This window comes from Chionomys nivalis, chromosome 2 (genome assembly GCF_950005125.1).
Source record: "Chionomys nivalis chromosome 2, mChiNiv1.1, whole genome shotgun sequence".
Classification (NCBI taxonomy): domain Eukaryota; kingdom Metazoa; phylum Chordata; class Mammalia; order Rodentia; family Cricetidae; genus Chionomys; species Chionomys nivalis.
The window spans coordinates 136,271,465-136,293,113 of NC_080087.1; the positions used below are offsets into that span (position 1 = coordinate 136,271,465).

The 21,649-nt window shown below is 37.4% G+C and overlaps 1 protein-coding gene across 4 annotated transcripts in view; it reads right to left on the minus strand.

The window, feature by feature from the left end:
* Positions 1-21,649, minus strand: part of Nbeal1 (neurobeachin like 1) — a 211,340-nt gene that overhangs the window by 16,210 nt on the left and 173,481 nt on the right. For all 4 annotated transcript variants that reach the window (XM_057752700.1, XM_057752706.1, XM_057752692.1 and 1 more), the window contains 6 exons: positions 21,165-21,282; positions 20,275-20,372; positions 15,361-15,477; positions 5,283-5,372; positions 3,422-3,531; positions 875-1,047 (listed from right to left, as the gene is read on the minus strand). In XM_057752700.1, the coding sequence (XP_057608683.1) occupies positions 875-1,047; positions 3,422-3,531; positions 5,283-5,372; positions 15,361-15,477; positions 20,275-20,372; positions 21,165-21,282 (706 nt within the window). The remainder of the gene's footprint in view (positions 1-874; positions 1,048-3,421; positions 3,532-5,282; positions 5,373-15,360; positions 15,478-20,274; positions 20,373-21,164; positions 21,283-21,649) is intronic.

Genomic DNA, 21,649 nt, shown 5'->3' on the forward strand with positions numbered 1-21,649 from the left:
ACCTGTATGGAACTGATCTAGACCCTCTGTATGTGTGTGGCAGCTGTGTTGCTTGATCTGTTTGCAAGGCTCTTAGCATCCATCCCTGTGTTGTACTGCTTCACTCAACCTTGAGACAAGGGAAGGAACTTGGTCCTGCTTCAACTTGATGTGCCATGCTTTGTTCAAGCTCATGAGAGGGCTGCCCCTTTCTGAATGGAGACAAAGGGTATGTGTGTGTATGTGTGTGTGTGGGGGGAGGATGGGAGGTTAGGAGAAGAGGGAGGGAAAACTGTGGTCGGAATGTAAGATAAAAGAAAAAAATGTTATTTAAAAATATTAAAAGAAAAATCACCAGTAGAGAGCAACAGATTCCATTACCCTCATTTGGCAAGTTTTTTAAGAAAAAAGCTTTTATTCTTATACCGATGCCTGAAATAATAAGATGTTAATATATATTCAACAACTCATACTTTACTGTTAATAATGTCTTTATGAAATGATGACAAATTTTTATTATGTGGCAACAAAATCATTGTTTAACATCTAAATAAAACTTGATTTAATACCTTCTAGTGTAATATGAAAATATATTTAATTTATATGATGTTTGAATGTCCCCCCAATATAATAAGCTATCAGGAGCATGTACCACTTTTATACAGCTGAAAAAAAACAGGGGTTGGGGCACTGACTGCTCTTCCAGAGGACCCGGGTACAACTCCAAGCACCTATATGGCAGCTCACAACTATCTGTAACTCTAGTTCCAGGGGATCTGACACCTCACAAAGACATACATGCAGGCAAAACACTCAGTACACACAAAAGAAAACTTGAATAATTAAAACTAAAAAACCCCAGAAGAACAAGTTTTGTGGAAAAGTTAATTCTTACCTATATGTCGGATGTTATGTGAGACAATTTTGCCTTTGGTAAGTGATGTTACTTGGATACTATTATCCCAGTGTCCAGCACTGAAGAGCAACTTTGCATCATGTGACACTACAAACAGCTTGGAAGTAACTTCCAGCCCTGGAGCAAAAGGACCATTCACAGTTCGCTGAGCTCTGTAAACATAATTGGACTTTAGACTTTTCCTTAACTTTGAATATTACCAACAATAAAATATTTCTCAGACAGGAGGATAGTGCACTATTTAATCCTAGCACTCAAGAGGCATAAAGGTTGCTGTTAGTTTTTGAGGCCAGTCTAGTCTCTACAGAGAGTTCCAGGCCAGTTAGAGTTACATAATGAGACCCTGTCTGAAAGCAACAACAATTAAAAACCCAAATAAAGCAATGCCGATCAAAATCCCAAGCAAAATTCTTGATAGACCTTGAAAAAATGGTAAACAACTATATATGGAAAAGTAAAAAACTTAGGATAGCCAAAACAATCTTGTACAATAAAGGAACTTCTGGAGATGTCACAATCCCTGATTTCAAATGACTACAGAGCTATGGTACTGAAAATAGCCTGGTATTGGCATAACAACAGACAGGAGGACCAATGGAACCAAATCAAAGATCCGGATATTAATCCACATACCTACGAACACCTGATTTTTGACAAAGAAGCAAAAAATATCAAATGGAAAAAAGAAAGGATATTTAATAAATGGTGCTCGTATAACTGGATATTGACATGTAAAAGAATGAAAATAGAACCATATCTATCACCATGCACAAAACTCAAGTCCAAATGGATCAAAGACCGGAACATAAAGCCAGCCACACTGACCTTCATAGAAGAGAAAGTGGGAAGGACACTTGAACACATTGGCACAGGAGACCACTTCCTAAATATAACACCAACAGCACAGACACTGAGAGAAACAATTAATAAATGGGACCTCCTGAAACTGAAAAGCTTCTGTAAAGCAAAGGACATGGTCAACAAGACAAAATGACAGCCTATAAAATGGGAAAAGATCTTCACTAAGCCCACAAAAGACAGAGGTCTGATCTCAAAAATATGGAAAGAACTCAAGAAATTGGTCCTCAAAAGAACAAATAATCCAATAAAAAAGTGGAGTACAGACCTAAACAGAGAACTCTCAACAGAGGAAATCTAAAATGGCTGAAAGACACTTAGGAAATGTTCAACATCCTTAATCATCAGAGATATGCAAATCAAAACAACACTGAGATTCCATCTTAAACTGATGACAACTTATGCTGGAGAGGTTGTGGGGTAAAGGGAACGCTCCTCCATTGCTGGTGGGAGTGCAAGCTGGTACAGTCCCGTGGGATATCAGTATGGCGATTTCTCACAAAATTAGGAAACAACCTTCCTCAAGACCCAGTAATACCACTTTTGGGTATATATCCAAAGGATGCTCAACCGTGCCACAAGGACATGTACTCAATTATGTTCACAGGAGCATTGTTTGTCATAGCCAGAACCTGGAAATAGCCTAAATGCCCCTCAACTGAAGAATGGATAAGGAAAATGTGGTACATTTACACAATGGAGTATTACACAGCAGAAAAAAAAATGACATCTTGAAATCTGCAGGCAAATGGATGGAACTTATAAAACATCATTTTGAGAGAGGTAACCCAGACCCAGAAAGACAAATATCATATGTACTCACTCTTAAGTGGCTTTTAGACATAAAGAAAACCAGCCTACAAATCACAATCTCAGAGAACCTAGACAAAAATGAGGACCCTAAGAGAGACTTACATAGATCTAATCTACATGGGAAGTAGAAAAAGACAAGATCTCCTGAGTAAATTGAAAGCATTGGGACCTTGGGAGAGGGCTGAAGGGGAGGGGAGAGGCAGGGTGGGGAGCAGAGAAAAATGTAGAGCTCAATAAAAATGAATAAAAAACCCAAATGAAGATTATTATTATTATTTTTTTTTCTTTTTTGGTTTTTCGAGACAGGGTTTCTCTGTGGTTTTGGAGCCAGTCCTGGAACTAGCTCTTGTAGACCAGACTGGTCTCGAACTCACAGAGATCCGCCTGCCTCTGCCTCCCAAGTGCTGGGATTAAAGGCGTGCACCACCACCACCCGGCTGAAGATTATTTTTAAGTAGTAAAGAAAGAATAATATGACAATTTACCATTCCCAATATAATATTTTATTCTATATTTGTTAGGATAGAAATTCAGCCATGTCTGAATGCCAAATACTGTTAACTTAAAAACAGAGAAGGGGAAGAAAAGTGAAAAAGAAGAGAAAATCGTTTTCTCAAAGCATTACTTTAAAAATTACAGGAATCGCTGGGCAGTGGTGGTGTACACCTTTAATCCCAGCAGATGAAGGTGGGTCTCTGTGAGTTCAAGGTCAGCCTGGTCTACAGAGTAAGACAGCTAAGGCTACACAGAGAAAACTGGTCTAGGGGGAAAAACAAAACAAAAGAAAAAAAAATAAATTAAATAAAAAAAAAACCCAACCATAAAACAACAAAAACCCATTTGTTATCTGCTTACTTTGGGTTAGTCACAGTTTGATCCTTGATGAATGTGAAGTAGTTAGAAATATTTCTGTCATAAGGTAGCCATCCATGGGTTCCAATAATATAATTAACGCTTACTGTTATCTGAAAAACAATATATGAAAACTCAAGTAAAATATATTCAAGAATGTGGCTAAAAATAGCCAAATGCTCACAGATTTTTGACATTATCATTAGGCGAATACTGTAAGATACATGAAGCCAAATCCTAAATAATTTAAGTGGAAATAACTATTTACAGCTTACTGTAAGAATAGTTATTTTTTGGCTAATTATTTTTCATATTAAATACTCAGGTTATTACCATTAGTGTTAACATTCAGAAGAAATTAAAGGTTAACTTTGCCATGACAAACATGATATAATCATCACTTAGCCCAGATCAGTAGAGTTTATAGTTACAATGTCCCTGAAGCAATAGTCTTAGTATGTACTTGCTTTTAAAAGTGTAAAGATTTTTACTCTTTCAATTATAAAACAACACAATACCCATGCCCCGACTCAGGTAACTTAAAAAAAATTGGTTTTAGCAGCAATTGGGAGGCAGAGGCAGGCAGATCTCTCTGAGTTTGAGGCCAGGCTGGTCTACAGAGCAAGTTCCAGGACAGCCACGGCTACACAGAGAAACCCTGCCTCAAATCTGACACCCATCCCATAAAAACACATAGATTTTAAAGATGAAAACTATAGAGTCTTACCACTGAAAACTACTATCAATATTATTGTATATATTTCTAGAATAGTTTTCTAATCAAGCACAATATATACCATTATAAAAAGCAATTTAATTCTGAATTAAATTAAATTCTTTCCTGTTAACTGTGCTACAGCACATTTCTATCACACCTAAGTTACAAAATTAGAATAAGACGAACCTAGGATTAGTTCATATGCCAAGGTCTCAGATCTCTACTTGCTAGCTCTGTGATTTCAGGCATGGAACTTCTGAGATTTAATTTCTTATCCATAAAAGGAACATACTAGTGCCTACTACACAAAGCTGTTGGGTAGGCTAAATGAAAAATGGGTAAAACACTCACTGAAATGCCCTAGAAGAATACCTTAACAAGATCTGTATTAGTTCTGATTATTGCTATTATAGCTATGGTGATAAGGTTCCTAGCTATTTTCACAGATTTATTTTTCTAGATAAATGTAATAATTATAATAACTACTTAAAGCAAAATATAAAGAAGAAATTTTTATATTTAATCAAATTATTCAAATTAATCAAATGTTATGAAATTATAATTTCATAACAAACTTCTCATTATTTTTTGTAATGCCGAGGATCAAACCTACGGCCTCATACGTGCTAGGCAGGTGCTCTACCATAAAGCTATTCTTCTAGTTTTCTTGATTATTTTAAAAATATTCTTTTAGGGGATGAAAAGATGGCTCAGAAGAAAAAAAGCACTGGCTGTTTTCCAGAGGACTCAGGTTTGAATTCTGGCCTCCATCTGGTGGCTCATAACTATCTAGAACTCCAGTTCCAGAAAATCTATGCCCTCTTCTGACTTCTGAAGGAACCAGGCAAGCATGCAGTATATATCAAACAAGCAAAATATCTATACACTAAAATATACTAAATATTTTTTCAAATTTTTTATTGGGTCAGTGATATAGCTTAGAATCATAAGGTCCTGCCACCAATCCTGAGGACCCAAGCTCAATTCTTCTCACATTGAAGGAGAGAATCAACTTGCCCAAGTTGTTTTCTGACCTCCAGATGCATGTGTATACCCTCACATATTAGAAATGTAACAGAAATATTTTTACATTTATTCCTATTTTTGGTAAACATCGTAGTATGAAATAGGTATACATAAACTTACCAGTAACTCAGGGCTGCCTTGAGACATAAAAGAACGAGATTGATTTTGGGGGATGATGGCCTTTAATAGAGGAATACCATCACTAATTCCCTGTAAAATAAAAGATGTTTAATGGCTGGTTCTGTTCACTTATTAGGTACAAATTAAAAATTTCTAATTTTTTAAACAGGGATGATCCCTATAATACTTCATTTTACTCTACCTGATCATGTAATAATTTAATATAAAAATGTGAGAAAATAATTACATGCCACGTTTGAATAGCTAGCACACCTGACTTGTCTGAAACTAAACACTGTCTATTCCAATACTCTGTTGGTAAGTAGATGTAGATGCCAAGGAGCAGAAATCATTTAAAACAGTAATTTAGGATCTTTCCTTGTCTCTGCTATACTGAAACAAACATAATGCAGATGTAATAAATTAAATGAGAAAGTTGTTTATAATTTATAGAAAAATATTTTGGCTTTACATCAAAAACATTAATATATTTTGTTAACTAAGGTTCTTTCTGAAAGTCCTATTTTATGAAAATCATATATTATGACCCGAAAATGAATATCATTCTGAGGAAACAATTGCCATCATCTTATCACAATACAAAATAACAATAATTTGAATTATTTTTCTGATGTGTTTATAGTTAAAAAAAATGGCAGATAACACTTACTGTGGATAACATTATTGAATATATAAGCTATGTAACAAATATTATTCTACTCTGATTTTTTTTTTTTTAGATAAGGTCCCGTGTAGCCCAGGATGACCTTGAATTCCTGAACCTTTTTTTAAAAAAAAATATTTATTTATTATGTATAAAATGTTCTGTTTGTGTGTATGCCTGCAGGCCAGAAGAGGGCACCAGACCTCATTACAGATGGTTGTGAGCCACCATGTGCTTGCTGGGAATTGAACTCAGGACCTTTGGAAGAGCAGGCAATGCTCTTAACTGCTGAGCCAGCTCTCCAGCCCCCACAAATATTATTCTAAGAGGTCTATAAGAACTAATAATGTTATAAAATCTAATAAATAATGTTATAAAATTCATAAAAACTGCTTTTCTCTTCAAATTGTGAATCAAGAGTCATTTGTGACTCCAGCCAGAGAAGCAAGAAGGCTAACTGTAGATCTCGAGCTCTCCCTCAGACCCTAAGTCACCCCCAGCTCTGTAGACTGCTTGCTGCATCCTGCCTCCACACTCTTCCCCCATCTCCAGTGGATCACACAGATCTTCCCCTCCTAACTTCCTCCCCCGTCACTGCTGTATTCCAGCCTCCAACCCTAGTAATCATTCCCTGGGAACCAGAAGGCTACTCTTACCTCCATTCCTCCAGTTCCTCCCTCTGCCCTAATTCCCAGATGACTAAGCAGACCCTGGTGGAACACCTTGGTATAGCTCCTCTGTACTCTATCCCCACACCTAAGTGTCAGTTCCCAATACCTAGAAATTCTCTGCTCCCATTGCTGGGGGACAAAGCAGATCCTGGCTGGAATGCCTTGCTTTCCTCCCTCCTGTGGACTCCCTCAGTGCCCCTGTCAGGCCATTTCCATTCCTAAGTGTCAGCTCCCAATACCTAGAAACACATTTTATCTAGAATCCCCCAGTGACTGCATCTATTAGGATCCCAGAGGAATTCCCCACCAGGCAACACAGAGTCGCCACAAGAACCAGAGAAGGAAACAGAAACCAAGGACAAACTATCCATCCAACCACCCAACAAAGACAACACCAGGTATCAGCACCTAGAATTACCATCTTCCAAAACCGAGATACCTAGACACCAGTAAAAAACCAAAATAACAGTCAGGATAATGTCTTGACTAGAGACCAGCAACTGTATCACAACAAACTCTGAATATTGCAAAACAGTTGAAGCACAAGAAAAAAAAACTTATCCTTTAAGTATATAATGAAGATCCTTAAAGAGAAAAGGAACAAATTCCTCAAAAACGGTCCTCCCTGCTAACCACTGGGAAGAAACACACACACACACACACACACACACACACACACACACACACTGAGTTGGGTCTGTCAAAAGTCTGTCAAAGCAGGATCTTGTTTAATTGCATTAGGCAGGAACTTATATAGGCTGAGACAGGGGGTGGGAAGCCTGGATGGGTCGAGGCAAAGCAAGGAACAAGGGTCAATAATGTTCTGCCATGTTAGCGGTGGCTGAGCAGAGACGGGCCTAGGTTGAGTAGCCAAACAGGTCTCCAAACATGAGCTAGGCTCAGGAAGTTACACTAGGCCTCACCAAACTCAAGTTAGGCTTAGGAAGTTAATTGGGCCTCATGCCCAAGCCTCATGAAGCCCAACATCAAGAAAATAAAAATAGAATTAATAAAGAAAACTCATACTCACGGAACTTTAAAAATGAAAAATTTAGGTACTCAAATAGGAACCTCAGAAGCAAGCCTCACCAACAGAATATGAAAGATGAAAGAGACAATCTCAGGCACTAAAGACACGAAGAAAAAATGGATATTACGGTCAAAGAAAAAAATGTTAAATCTTAAAAAAAAAATCCTGACACAAAGCATTCATGAAATCTGGGACACTAAAAGACCAAACCCAAGAATAATAGGAATAGAGGATGAAAATGAAATGCAGTTAAAGGCACAGAAAATATTTCCAACAAAATCATGGACTAAGATCTTCCTAACCTAAAGAAGAAGACATCTATCAAGATACAAGAGACATCCAGAACATTAAGTAGACTGGAATTGAAAAGAAAGTCCTCTCAGTAATAATAAATTGATAAATGTAATCTACCAAATAAACAACTTGAAAGACAAAAAGCACATGATCATCTCCTTAGATGCTGAAAAGACCAGTCCAACATGGTCATTAGACATCAGGGAAATGCAAATCAAAATGACTTTGAGGTTTCATCCTATACATGTCAGAATGACTAAGATCAATGATTCAAGTGCCAGTTTATGCTGGGGAGGATAAGAAGCAAGGGGAATATTCCTCCATTGCTGGTGGAGTTCAGACTTGCACAGTCACTATGAAAATCAATGTGGAGTTTCTCAGGAAGATGGGACTCGATCTACCTCAAGATTCAGCTATACTCCTCTGGGGTATACAGCCAAAGGATACTTCATCCTATCACTGAGATTCATGCTCAACCATATTTATTGCTGCTCTATTCATAATAGCCAGAAACTGGAAACAACTTAGATGTTCCTCAGTTGAAGAATGGATAAAGAAAATATGGTACACTTATACAAGAAAATATTACTCAGAAGCTGAAAAAAACCTTGCAAATGACAGGTAAATGGATAACTATAAAAGACAAAAAAAAAAAAAAATCAACCTGAATGAGGTATCCAGACCTAGAAAGACAAATATACTGTGTATTTTCTTACATGTAGATATTAGCTGTTTGATCAATGACAACTAAACCACAATCTGTAAACCACAGACATAAAGTAAAGGACTGGAGTGAACAGAAAGATCTCCCTAGAAAAGCAAAATAGAATAAATAGTTAGAGACGGATGGGAGGTGGGGGCTGAAACAGAGGGGTCAAGTGGGGAGGTGAGAGGGAGAGATGGATGGGGAAACGAATACATACAGAGATAGCTAAAATTAAGGGACATTTGAAGAGCTTGAAAACCTAATACAGTAGACACTTCTTAAAATACATACATATATGAAGATAATCTAAATGAAATTGCCAAATAATGGGAAAGACAGAGCCCCATTTGGATATCTCTTGTCACCAAATGGAGATTCCAGCACCAGGATTGGGTTACATTTAATAGAGTTGTTGGTTCAGGGGAACTTCCCAAAATCCAGGCTGTTGCCAAGTTGTACTCCATAAACTGCCAGCAAGGCTCCATTGCTGAGGACAACACCTACACAACTCTCTGAACATAGAGAAGTCAAGCTGGTGCCCACATGGAGCCTTTACCCCTATATGCTAACATCTTTAGTACAGGGAGATACTCTGCACACTACCAAAAGAGAAATGTCAACACCAAACAAGTCACACACTCTCTGATCTACAATGGTGTCTTGCCTGCAAGACATATGAGTGCAATGGTGGCGCAAAGTTTGTTGGAGAAACTGTAAGTGTTATAGTTAAGAAAGAAGAGGTATCCTGGCAGTTGGGAGCCAAAGAATACCATAAAGTCACACTGCATAATAAAATTCACACAAGAGATTTGTTGATAGGGAAAAACACAGGCGGGTGGTTGCCTCAGGGAAAGATACATCAGAGAATTGAGCAGGAGGCAGGATTTATACAGAGTTTCTTGTGTTTGGCCATGAGAATTGGGGTGGGACTTTACTTAACCACAGGCCATGGCAGTCAGAAGACCAGAGAGGAAACAGAAACAAAGGAAGAAAATATCTGTCCAACAAAGACAAATTTCCTAGCCCTATCTATAAATCACTCCAAATCAGATGCCTAAACCTAAGTGTGAGAACACAAACAGCCAGGTCAGTGTGTCACCACCAGAGCCCAGCCAGCTCATTACTTCAGCCCTGAGTATTCCAACAGAGTTGAAGCACAAGAAAATGACCTTAAAACCAACTTTATGATGATGATAGAGGTTCTTAAGTAGGAAATGAGTAAATCCCTTAAAGAAATCCAAAAGACAAAAAAAGTTGGATGAAATCAATAATCTCTTAAAGAATGTCAAGAAAACAGTTGAAAGAAGTGAATAAAACTGTTCAAGACCTAAATATGGAAAACAAACTGAGGGAATTCTAGAAATGGAAAACTTAGATGAGTGAATAGGAACTACAGCAAGCATCATCAACAGAATACAAGAGATGGAAGAGAGAATCTCAGGAGTTGAAGATACAATAGAAGAAATAGATACATTTGTCAAAGAAAATGTTAAAGCTAAAAAATTCCTAACACAAAACATCCAGGAACCCTGGGATAGTATGAAAAGATCAAACCTAAGAATAAAAGGAATAAAGAAGGAGAAGATTCCCAGTCCAAAGGCCCAGACAATATTTTTAACAAAATCACAGAAGAAAAATTTCCTAACCTAAAAAAGGACATGCCTATAAAAGTACAAGAAGTTTCCAGAACACCAAATAGATTGGGCCAGAAAAGAAAGATCCCCCTTCCACATAATAATCAAAACACTAAAAACACAGAACAAAGAAAGCATATTAAAAGAGGCAAGGGAAAAGGCCAAATAACATAAAGGCAGGCCTGTTAAAATTATACCCGATTTCTCAACGAGACTCTAAAAGCCAGAAGGGTGTGGACAGATGTTTTGCTGACTCTAAGAGACCATAGATGTCAGTCCAGACTACTATACTCAGCAAAACTTTCAATCACCATAGATGGAGTAAACAAAATATTCCATGATAAAGTCAAATTTAAACAATATCCATCCACAAATTCAGTACTACCGAAGGTACTAGGACGAAAACTTAAACCCAAGGAAGTTAACTATATCTAAGAAAATACAGGTAATAAATAATCTGGCACCAGCATAACCCAAAGAAGGAAAATATGCATACACATATGCATGCGTGTACACACACACATATACCCAACAACATACAGATACTTATGGGACACAATGAAAACAGTGCTAAGAGAAAAGTTCACAGAACTAAGAGTTCTCTTGAAGAATTTGGAGAAGTCTCACACTAGTGACTTAACAGTACACTTCAAAGCTCTAGAAGAAAAAAGAAACAAACCCAAGATGAGTAAACAGTAAGAAATAATCAAACAAAACTGAGATAAATAAAATAGAAACACAGAGAATAATACAAAGGTTTAATAAAACAAAAAGTTGGTTCTTAAAGTCAACAAGATAGATAAATCCTTTATCTATACTAAAAGGCAGCAAAAAGAATATTCAAATTAGTAAAGTAGAAATGAAAGTGGAACATAGCAACAGACACTGGGGAAATCTAGAGAATAATTAGGTCATACTTCAAAAACTTATACTCTACAAAATTGGAAAAATCTAAAAGAAATGGACAAATTTATTGATAAATAACACATACAAAAGTTAAATCTAGATTACACAATTTAAATAGACCCACAACCCCCTCCCCCAAAGAAGCTGTCATTAAGTCTCCCAGCCAAAAAAAAAAAAAAAAAAAAAAAAAACCCCAAAAAAACAAAACCAAAACAAACAAACAAAAAAAGCCTAGGGTCAGATGGTTTTAGCACAGAATTCTACTATACTTTCAAAGAAGACCTAATGCCAATACTCCTCAAATTATTCCACAAACAGAAACAGAAGGAACAGTGCCAAATTCTTTTCATGAGGCCACAGTCACCCTGATATCCAAACCACAAAGACTCAACAAAGAAAGAGAATTACAGACTAATTTCCCTCAAGAACATTGATGCAAAATACTCAATAAAATACTTGGAAACCAAATGCAAGAATACATCAAAAAGATCATCCACCATGATCAAGTAGGCTCCATCCCAGAGATGCAGGGATGGACTGACAATGAAAATCTGTCAATGTAATTCACCATATAAACAAACTGAAAAAAAAAAAAAAACCCATATGATCATTTCAGTAGATGCTAAAAAAGTCTTGGACCAAATCCAACACCCCTTCATGATAAAAGTCTTGGAGAGAACAGGGAAGACAAGGGACATACCTAAACATAAGAAGGGCAAAATATAGTAAGCTGATAGTCAACATCAAATTAGATGGAGAGAAATTCAAAGCAAAATTTCCACCAAAATCAGAAACAAGACAAGGCTGTGAAATTTCTCCTAATCTATTTAATATAGTATTTGAAATTCTAGCTAGAACAATAAAACAATTAAAGGAGATCAAGGGAGATACAAATTAGAAAGGAAGAAGTCAAAGTAACATAATTTTCAGATGATATGATAGTCTACGTAAGTGGCTACAAAAATTCTACCATGGAACTCCTACAGCTGATAAACACCTTTAGTGAAGTGGCTGGATACAAGATTACCCCCCCCCCCACACACACATACACAAATCAGCAGCCCTCCTATATACAAACGATAAATGGGCTAAGAAAGAAATCAGGAAACAACATCCTTCACAACAGTCACAACAATATAAAATATCTTGGGGGTAACTCTAACCAAGCAAGTAAAAGATAAGAACTTCAGCTGGGCAGTGGTGGTGCACACCTTTAATCCCAGCGTTCAGGAGGCATAGACAGGTCAATCTCTGTGACTTCAAGGCCAACCTGGTCTACAGAGCTAGTTCCAGGACAGGCTCCAAAGCTACACAGAGAACTCCTAAAAAACAAAGCAAGCAAACAAAAAAGATAAGAACGTTAAATCTTTGAAGAAAGAAATTCAGGAAAATATCAGAAGATGGAAAGATCTATGCTCATGGTTTGGTAAGATTAACATAGTAAGAATGGTCACCTTACCAAAAGTAGTATGTAGATTCAACACAATCCCCATTAAAATTCCAACACAATTGCTTATAGGCCTTGAAAGAACAATACTCAACTTCATAAAGAAAAAAAAAAATCCAGGATAGCTAAAACAATCCTGTAAAATAAAGGAATGTCGAGAGGTTATCACCATTCCTGATTTTAAGCTCTACCAGAGAGCCATAGAAATAAAAACCACATGGTCTTGGAATAAAAACAGGTGGATGAATGGAATTGAATCAAAGACCCAGACATAAATCCACACACCTATGGACACCTGATTTTTAATAAAGAAGCCAAAATAACACAATGGAAAAAAGAAAGCACCTTCAACAAGTGGTGCTGGTATAACTAGATGTCAGCATGTAGGAGAATACAAATAGATCCATATCTATCACCCTGAACAAAACGCAAGTCCAAGTGGATTGAATACTTTAACATTACTTCATATACACTGAATCTGATAGAAGAGAGAGTAAGAAATAGCCTTGAACACATTGGTACAGGAGACAACTTCCTGAATAGAGCACTAAGAGTTAATAAATGGGACCTGATGAAACTAAAAAAACTTCCCTAAGGCAAAGGGCACTGTCAATAGGACAAACGACAGCCTACAGAATGAGAAAAGATATTCACCAGCCCTACATCCGACAGAGAGCAGATTTCCAAAATATCTGAAGAACTCAAGAAACTAGACATTAAAAAAAAAACAAAGAACAACAACAACAACAAAAAAAAAAACAAACAAATGATACAATTTAAAAATGGGTACAGATATAAACAGAGTTCTCAATGGCCAAGAAACTGTTTAACATCCATAGCTATCAAGGAAATGCAACTCTGAGATAACAACTTCCACCTTTCAGAATGGCTAAGATCAAAAACACAAGTAACAGTTCATGCTGGAGAGGATGTGGAACAAAGTGAACACTCCAACCATTGATGGAAGGAGCAAACTTTGGAAATCAATATGGTGGTTTCTCAGAAAATTAGGAATTGATCTACCCCAAGACCCAGCTTTACCAATCTTGGGCATATACCCAAATGATGCTCAATCACACTACAAGGATATTTGCTCAACTGTGTTCATAGTAGCTTTATCTGTAATAGGCAGAATCTGGAAATAACCTAGATGCCCCTTAACTGACAGAATGGATAAAGAAAATGTGGTACATTTACACAATGAATATTAATCAGCAGTAAAAAACAATGACATCATGAAATTTGTAGGCAAACTGATGGAACTATAAATAATCATCCTGAGTGAGGTAACTCAGACCCAGAAAGACAAACATGGTATGCATTTACTTTAAACTTGAATATTAGCTGCAAAGTAAAGGATAACCAGACTACAATCCCCACGCCCAGAGAGGCTAGATAACAAGGAGTGCTCTAGACGGAATGCACTGATCTCCCTTGGAAAGGAAATAGAATAGATTTCAAGGGTGGAATGGGGTCCAGTAGGCATGGGAAAAGGAGGAAACAGGTGGGATGAGGTGTGGGCAAAAAGAGTAGTGGGAGAGACTGAAATTGGGTGGCATTTTGGGGGCAGGGTAGAAAGAAACCTGGTGCAAGAGAAACTCCCAGGAATCTACAAAGATGACTCTAGCTAAGACTACAAGTAATAGTGGATATGTAGTCTGAACTGGCCACGATCTGTGACCAGGCAAGACTTCTAGTAGAGACATTGGGACATCAACCCATAACCTTCAACCTATAGTCTGCCCTGCCTATGGGATGTACTGGGATAAGGATGACACAGAGATTGTGGGATTGGCCAACTGAAGACTCTCAGTCTGAGACCTATGACATACATTGTCTGGAATGCCAGGACCCAGAGGCTGGATGACCCAGGGACTTAGGATAGAACCAAACATGACTGGAGAAAAAAAAAAAAAAAAACAAGTGTCAATGAAATAATTCCTAATGATATTCTGCTACACTCATAGATTGGTGAGTACCCCAATGGTCATCAGAGAGGCTTCATCAAGAAACTGATGGAAACAGATGCACACACCCACAGCCAAACATGGGGCCGAGCTCAGGGAATCCTGCTGGACAGAGGAATGATTGTAAAAGCCAAAGGGGTCAAGGACACCACAAGAATCAACTAACCTGGGCTGATAGGGGCTCACAGCATCTGAACTGACAACCATGGAGGCTGCATGGGGCTGACCTAGGCCTTCTGTATATATGTGACAGTTTTGTAGCTTGGTCTTCTAATGGGACTCCTAACAGTGGGAGTGGGGGAAGTCACCAACTCTTTTGCTAGCTTTTGGGACCCTACAGTTCATACTGGAATGCCTTGCTCAGCCTTAATAAAAGGGGAGGTGCTTACTGCAACTTGATTTACCATGCTTTGTTGATACCCATGGGAGGCCTGCCCTTTTCTGAACAGAAATGGACAAGAAGAGGTTGGGGGTGGAGGAGGGGGGCAGAGGGAGTTTGGGGGATGGACTGGGAGGAGAGGAGGGGAAACTGCAGTTGGGATGTAAATAAATAAATAAATAAACGGTGGAGGAGCAACAGACGAAAGTACTACTCGAGCTGACCTTTGTTTTTTCACAAATAAGTAGTACAACTATAGGTACAGAGAAGCACACACCACACAAGTGATACACCTATAGGCATAGATGAGCACATCTACATATACATGTACAAATAGAGAATTGGAGAAAGGTCTCTGATATTACCAAGCTGGGTATTACCTCTATAAAAAATGACTTCAATTCAGGGAGATGCTGAAAGAGGTTGAGGGTTGAGATTTCTGTTTTGGTTTGCTTTTGTATAGCTTCTTCTGCTGATAATCTTGGAGGGTGTGGTTCCTTCAAAATAATTTCAAGGAGAAAGGACAGAGTTACATCGAAACCTGCTCGACTCAGTGGACTGGGCTGTAATAGAGTGCATATTAGGACTGGGCTATAATAGTGCATATTGGGCACTGTTAACTCCAGGCCATGGCTTAGCCTATACCCCAGCAAATTTGCCATCCATCCTTTTCTACAGACATCTCATTTCTACTTTAAATTTTTCTTACTGATATCACTCCTACATTTCTAGATCAGAATGATTTTTTTTCCATATGCTCTTTCATCAATTATTTAAGATTTCTTGTTTCTTTTTTCTATTAAGTATTCATTGGTTGTTTATGATCAGTCCTTCCCATTTAGCCTATAGGAATCTTTCTAAATTCCATTTAACTTATTTTTTGTGTATATGTGGTTATATACATGTCATTGTGCATGTGTGGGGGTCAAAAAATGCAATAGCCAATTCTCCTTCTTCTACCATGTTGATATGGGGACTGAGCTCAGGTCATCAGTCTTGGCAGCAGGTGTATCTCAAACTTGATGGATGTTTAATAAAATTTTGGTAAAATTAATGAAGCACTTAACATTCAAACTTTAAGATGTAGTATATAATTCCTAAAAGACTGATCAAAATGTAAAAACTATCAAAATCAAATTATAGACATGATTGCATAACTTACAGATTATTTTTTCCTACCTTTCAAGTTGCAGATACAGAATTAAGTAAATTAATGTTAGCAAAACATACTGATAAGATATTAAATACCTTTTTACTATTCTGGGGCAAAATTGATATGTATTAGAGTTGTCCTTCTAAAGGGGATTTTTGCAGAAATTTATGGTGAAAATATCTGCAAGCAGGTATATGTTACAGGTGAGAATTCTACCAGATAATCACCAATGCTGACTATCCAAGTGCTTAGAAAACTGAGGCAGGAGGAATTTGAGTTCGAGGTCAGCTAAAGTTTCAAGGCAGTACAGGCTACATAGTAACACTTTGTCTCAGAAAGTAAAAAGAACAAATCAGGGAGCTGGAGTTTGATTCTTTTGATTCTATTACAAAATCTTAGATAGTAGGAAATAGATGTCATGTAAATGTGTACCTTTTAATACTTAGGTAAAAACAACTTTATTTTAAATTACAGGCTGAGAGTCCTAACTCTGCCTGGTTTTCTCTTCTGTGTTTGTGGGGACAGGGCTGATCTTGGACACTGCACATAATAAGCCAACATTCCTGGACTAAAATACAACCTCAGCCCCTTTTATAATATTTTTAAATCACAATAAAAACTAGTATGAGGGAGGTGGCTTACTAAAGTACCTGCCTACAAACAAACATGAGGACCTGAGTTCAATTTACAGAATCCTGTTTTAAAAAAGGCCAGCCAAGGTGGTTAGCCAGCTAGCCTACTTGATAAATTCTAGGCCAGTAAAAGATAAGCATTTCCACAAAATGTTGGACAGTGCCAGAGAAATGACATGCAAGAAATGACACTCTGACCTCCACAAACATGAACAAATAGGGCAGGATAACTGCCCTGCCAACCAGTATATCCTTACTGTTCTTGTAAAATAATAGTAATTTAAAAAGTAGAGTTGAAGTCTGGTGGTGGTAGCACATGTCTTTAATACCAGAACTCAGGAGGCAGAGGCAGGCAGATCTCAGTGAGTTTGAGGTCAGTCTGCTCTACAGGGCTACACAGAGAAACCATGTCTAGAAAAACACAACAAAAGGTAGAGCTGGTGCAAAATTAAAGGTTCTAAGTCAGAGCTCCACCTAGAGTTCTGTTTGATTCTGAATCTACCACTGCACTACATTCCCCCCACCCTTTTTAAACTTTTCTCTTTGAGGCAGGGTCTCACTAACACTTGGTCAGGGTGGCCTTAAACTCACTCTATAACTTAAGCAAGCACTGAACTCATGAATCTCCTGAATAGGAAGAATTACAGGATTTTACCATTAGGCCCAGCTTATTCTGTAACTTTGCCTTTTCTTTTTCATTTAATGTTTGAGACAAGATTTCACTCTGCATCCCCAATGGCTTCAAACTCTCTATGTAGTGATCCCGAACTCAGGATTCTCCTGAGTGCTGGGATTACAGGCATATGCTACCATGCATAGTTTACTGTAAGGAAAGGGAAAACAAAGATATAAAGGCAAATATCAGAATAAGAAGTAAAAGGATAAAAGCAGAAAAAAAACAATGTAGAAAGGGAAACAACTGAAAAGATAAAGAAGGGAAACATCAGGGTAGAAGAAAAGAACAGAAGAAGACTAGAGTGGAAGAAGGACAGAAAGAATAATAAAGCAGAAACTTAAATCCCTCAGAAAGAAGAAGCCTGTATGATTTTCTCACTGATTCTGCATCTCGCTTCCAGTCTCTCTGACCTGTAGAAAGCTGGTTCCTCTGCATCCCACCTTTGCTGAATGTGTGTCTGTCATTTCTTCATTACCCCCTTGCCCCAGTTAAGTCAATCCTTAAAGCCATGCAAGGTCAAAGCACCAGGTCATCAGGCTTGCAGAGCAAGTACTTTTACCCTCTGAACCACCATCCTGGTCTTGACTTACGAATTTAAAAAATGAAGATTGTATCATTACTGTTACAATTACAGAAAATAATGCACAGTGTCTAAGCAAGAAAGTATATACTTAATAAATGGGATATTTAAAAAATTTAATTAATTTTTTTTTGAGATAGTTTTTCTGTGTAACAGCCCTGGCTGTCCTGAAACTCAGACCAGGCTGGTCTTGAACTCACAGAGATCCCAGAGATCTGCCTGACTCTGCCTCCTGAGTACTGGGATTAAAGATGTTTACCACCACCATCCAGTTTATTATTTATTCTTTATCCTTAAATTCATGCTAACAAAGATGACAGCTTCTGAAATATTGGACTGATTTTTATGAATTAGTGGCAGTTAGGAAGATAACAATTTATATTCACATACCAGTATAAGGAAACATAGCAGTGTTTAATAATTTGCTTATGTATTATACATATTTTATAATGAGTCTTAACATTGAGTTTAGGTTCTGGGTGATAAGAACTATTTATGGAATGATTTCAATAGCTTAAAATCTTACATATAGAAGGAGTGTCAACATATGGACAGTTTTAATGATATACTGTATTTGATATTCAGAAACACAGGGCTGGGGAGATAGCTCAGTTAGTAAACTGCTTATTGTCCAAGTATGAGGACCTGAACTTGACCTCAGCATCTACGAAAATAACTGAGCAGGAAAGGGTATACTTGTAATCCAGTACTGGGGAGGGAAAGACAGAAATATCCGTTGTACTCACTAGCGAACTCCAGGTCCACTGACAGATTCTGTCTCAAAAAACAAAGTGGACATCTCCTGCAAAGAACACTAGATATTTGACCTCTGGTCCCACACTTACATGTTTCTATACATAGCACACATGGGGGGGGTGTTAAAATTTAATTCTTCTGTGACTAATGAACAACTGATTATTGAAATGGAGATTCCCATTCCCCTTAAAGCTGGGAATCATATCCAGGGCATTGTACAAGCACAGAAAAACATTTAGCATGAGTGAACTTTTTAAGATGTTACCTAAACTACCCTAGAATTCATAATTTCCCACCTTAGCCTCTTGAGTATCTGGAAGTACAAGCATGTGCCAAGACATCTGGCTTCATAACAAGATCCTACTTCAGTTTTTTTTCTTACTTAAACAGGAACAATCAAATTTACTTAGTTTTAAATGATAGTTTATTAATGTTTTTCTTAATTGTGGACAATGACTCTCTAAGGTATTTTTATTTTGCAAATTTTATTTAATTTTATTTTTTTTAAATGTATACGTGCTCTGTCTGCATGTTTGCTTGCATGCCACAAGAGGGTATTAGATCCCATTACAGATGGCTGTGAACCACCAAGAGGTTGCTAGGAGTTGAACTTAGGACCTCTGTAAGAGCAGTCAGTGCTTTAACCACTGAGTCATCTCTCCAGCCCAATTCTCTAAGTTTTAAATTACTAAAATCTTTTAAAACAACAGCAGTACTATTCCTTGGAGATTCAATTATCAGTCATGTTAGCATCAGGAGTCTCAATTACATGAGTACATTACAACTTAATACAGTATAAATGCAATCACACAAACCAAACCCTCCCAACTACAATTACTCAAGGACTCTACTATTCTTCAAACCTCAGAATACTTGAGACATCATTCTAAGCTAGCAGTTCTCAACCTGTGGGTTGTGAATCCTTTACTAAAGCTCTATCTCCAAAAATACCTATATTACAATTTATAACAGCAAAATTACAGTTACAAAGTAGCAATGAAAATAATTTTATAGTTGGGGTCACCATAACATGAGGAACTATATTAAAGGGTCACAGCATTAGGAAGGTTGATATGCTAATAGAGAGTGACACTATTAGGAAGTATGGTCTTGTTGGAAGAGGCTGGATGGCACACACCTTTAATTCAGACCTTGAGGGTGAAGGGCACTCAATCTGGGCCACACCTTCTGTTGGAAGAGTATCACTGTTGGGGCAGGCTTTGAGGCCTTTTTTTCTTAAGTTTCTCTCAGTGTGACTGTCAGTAGATTTCCTATTTCCTATAAGTCAAGATGTAGGACTCTCAGGTTCAGTACCACATCTGCCCGCATGCTGGCATGCTCACCACCACAATGGACTGAACCTCAGGCCAGTCCCTCAATTAAACGTTTTCTTTATAAGAATTGCTGTGATCATGGTGTCTCCTCACAGCAATAGTAAACCTTAACTAAGACACTGAGAACAACTGCTCTAAGCTGTTGACAGCTTACACAGTTTACCTTTAACAGCTGACAAGGTGTTTGTCCAAAATTGTTAATCATCCCTTCTAAGGCTTTTCTTTCCTTTTCATCTGTTAAGGCATCAAGATCTACAGCACCTAAAACAAGAAGTAATTACTATGGAGAAAAGCAAACTAGCATGATTCTGATAAATATATTAAGGATTAACATATTTTAAACATAATATCAGTCTTCAACTTCTCACCAGAAAGTAATTTTCTAGTAACATTACCTATTTTTATTTGTGTGTACGTATTTGTGTGTATATGCACATATGTATGTGGATACATGTGAGAGGTCCTGTTTAAATAAGGGGAAGAACCAGTGTGGGAGGCCACCTAAAATATACCTTCAACCTCCTTGTGTACCCACACATACATCATGTACACACAAAAAGAGGTTTAAAAAGTGAGAACATTTTCTACCCAAAGCTGTCAGAAGACAGTTTTGATACTAAGCTAATGCTATCAGAAGAATTTATATACTGGAAATGCTAAGCACTTTTTTTCAAAGTTTACTACAAATATAACGTGCAATATTCAATGTAAGACTTGATTAAATAGGAAATTTGATTTCTCAAATAAGAGACCAAAAGATATGGTGATAATAGGCAACTATAATTAGATTTCCATATATATGTATGGAACACACATATATAATATATGTATATATAATTAGATTTTATATACATGGAATATATATACGCATATATAATCATAAACTACTATTACAAAACTGAGACAGTGGCAGTTTCATAACCTTGCAACTAAGAAGCTATTTTGTTGATGTACTCTTTTTTATGTTAAGTATCTAGGCCCAAATACCATGCATAACTAATAAACCCTAAATCTCCCAAAGTACTACAAAAGAAGAAGTAGTTAGGCTCACACCTTCATAACTACAGTAATAGAAGACATTGAGCGCTTCTACTGCAGCTGGTCCTCTTTGTTTGTAGCCAAAAATCAGGTCTATCCATTCATGAAGATGAGCAGAAACATATTCAGACTCCTAGAGAGAGAACAATTTAATAATTAACATAGGTATCTTCCAACTGTAACCTAAATTCATGCTTTTTAGAAAGGGCATGGAGTAGCAGGGAGATGGTGGTGTATGCCTTTAATCTCAGCACTTCGGAGGCATAGGCATGCAGATATTCAAGATCAGCCTAGTGTATGAGTTCCAGGACAATTAGGGATACTCAGAGAAACCTTGTCTTAGAGAGGGGGAAAAAAAGAAACCAAAAACATGGTGGCAGAAAGAAGGCTCAGTAGTTAAGAACACTGGCTGCTCTTCAAGAGCAAGCATGTTCAAGTCCCACCACCCACAGGATGACTAACAATCCACAATGACTGACAAACATCTGTGGCGCCAGGTC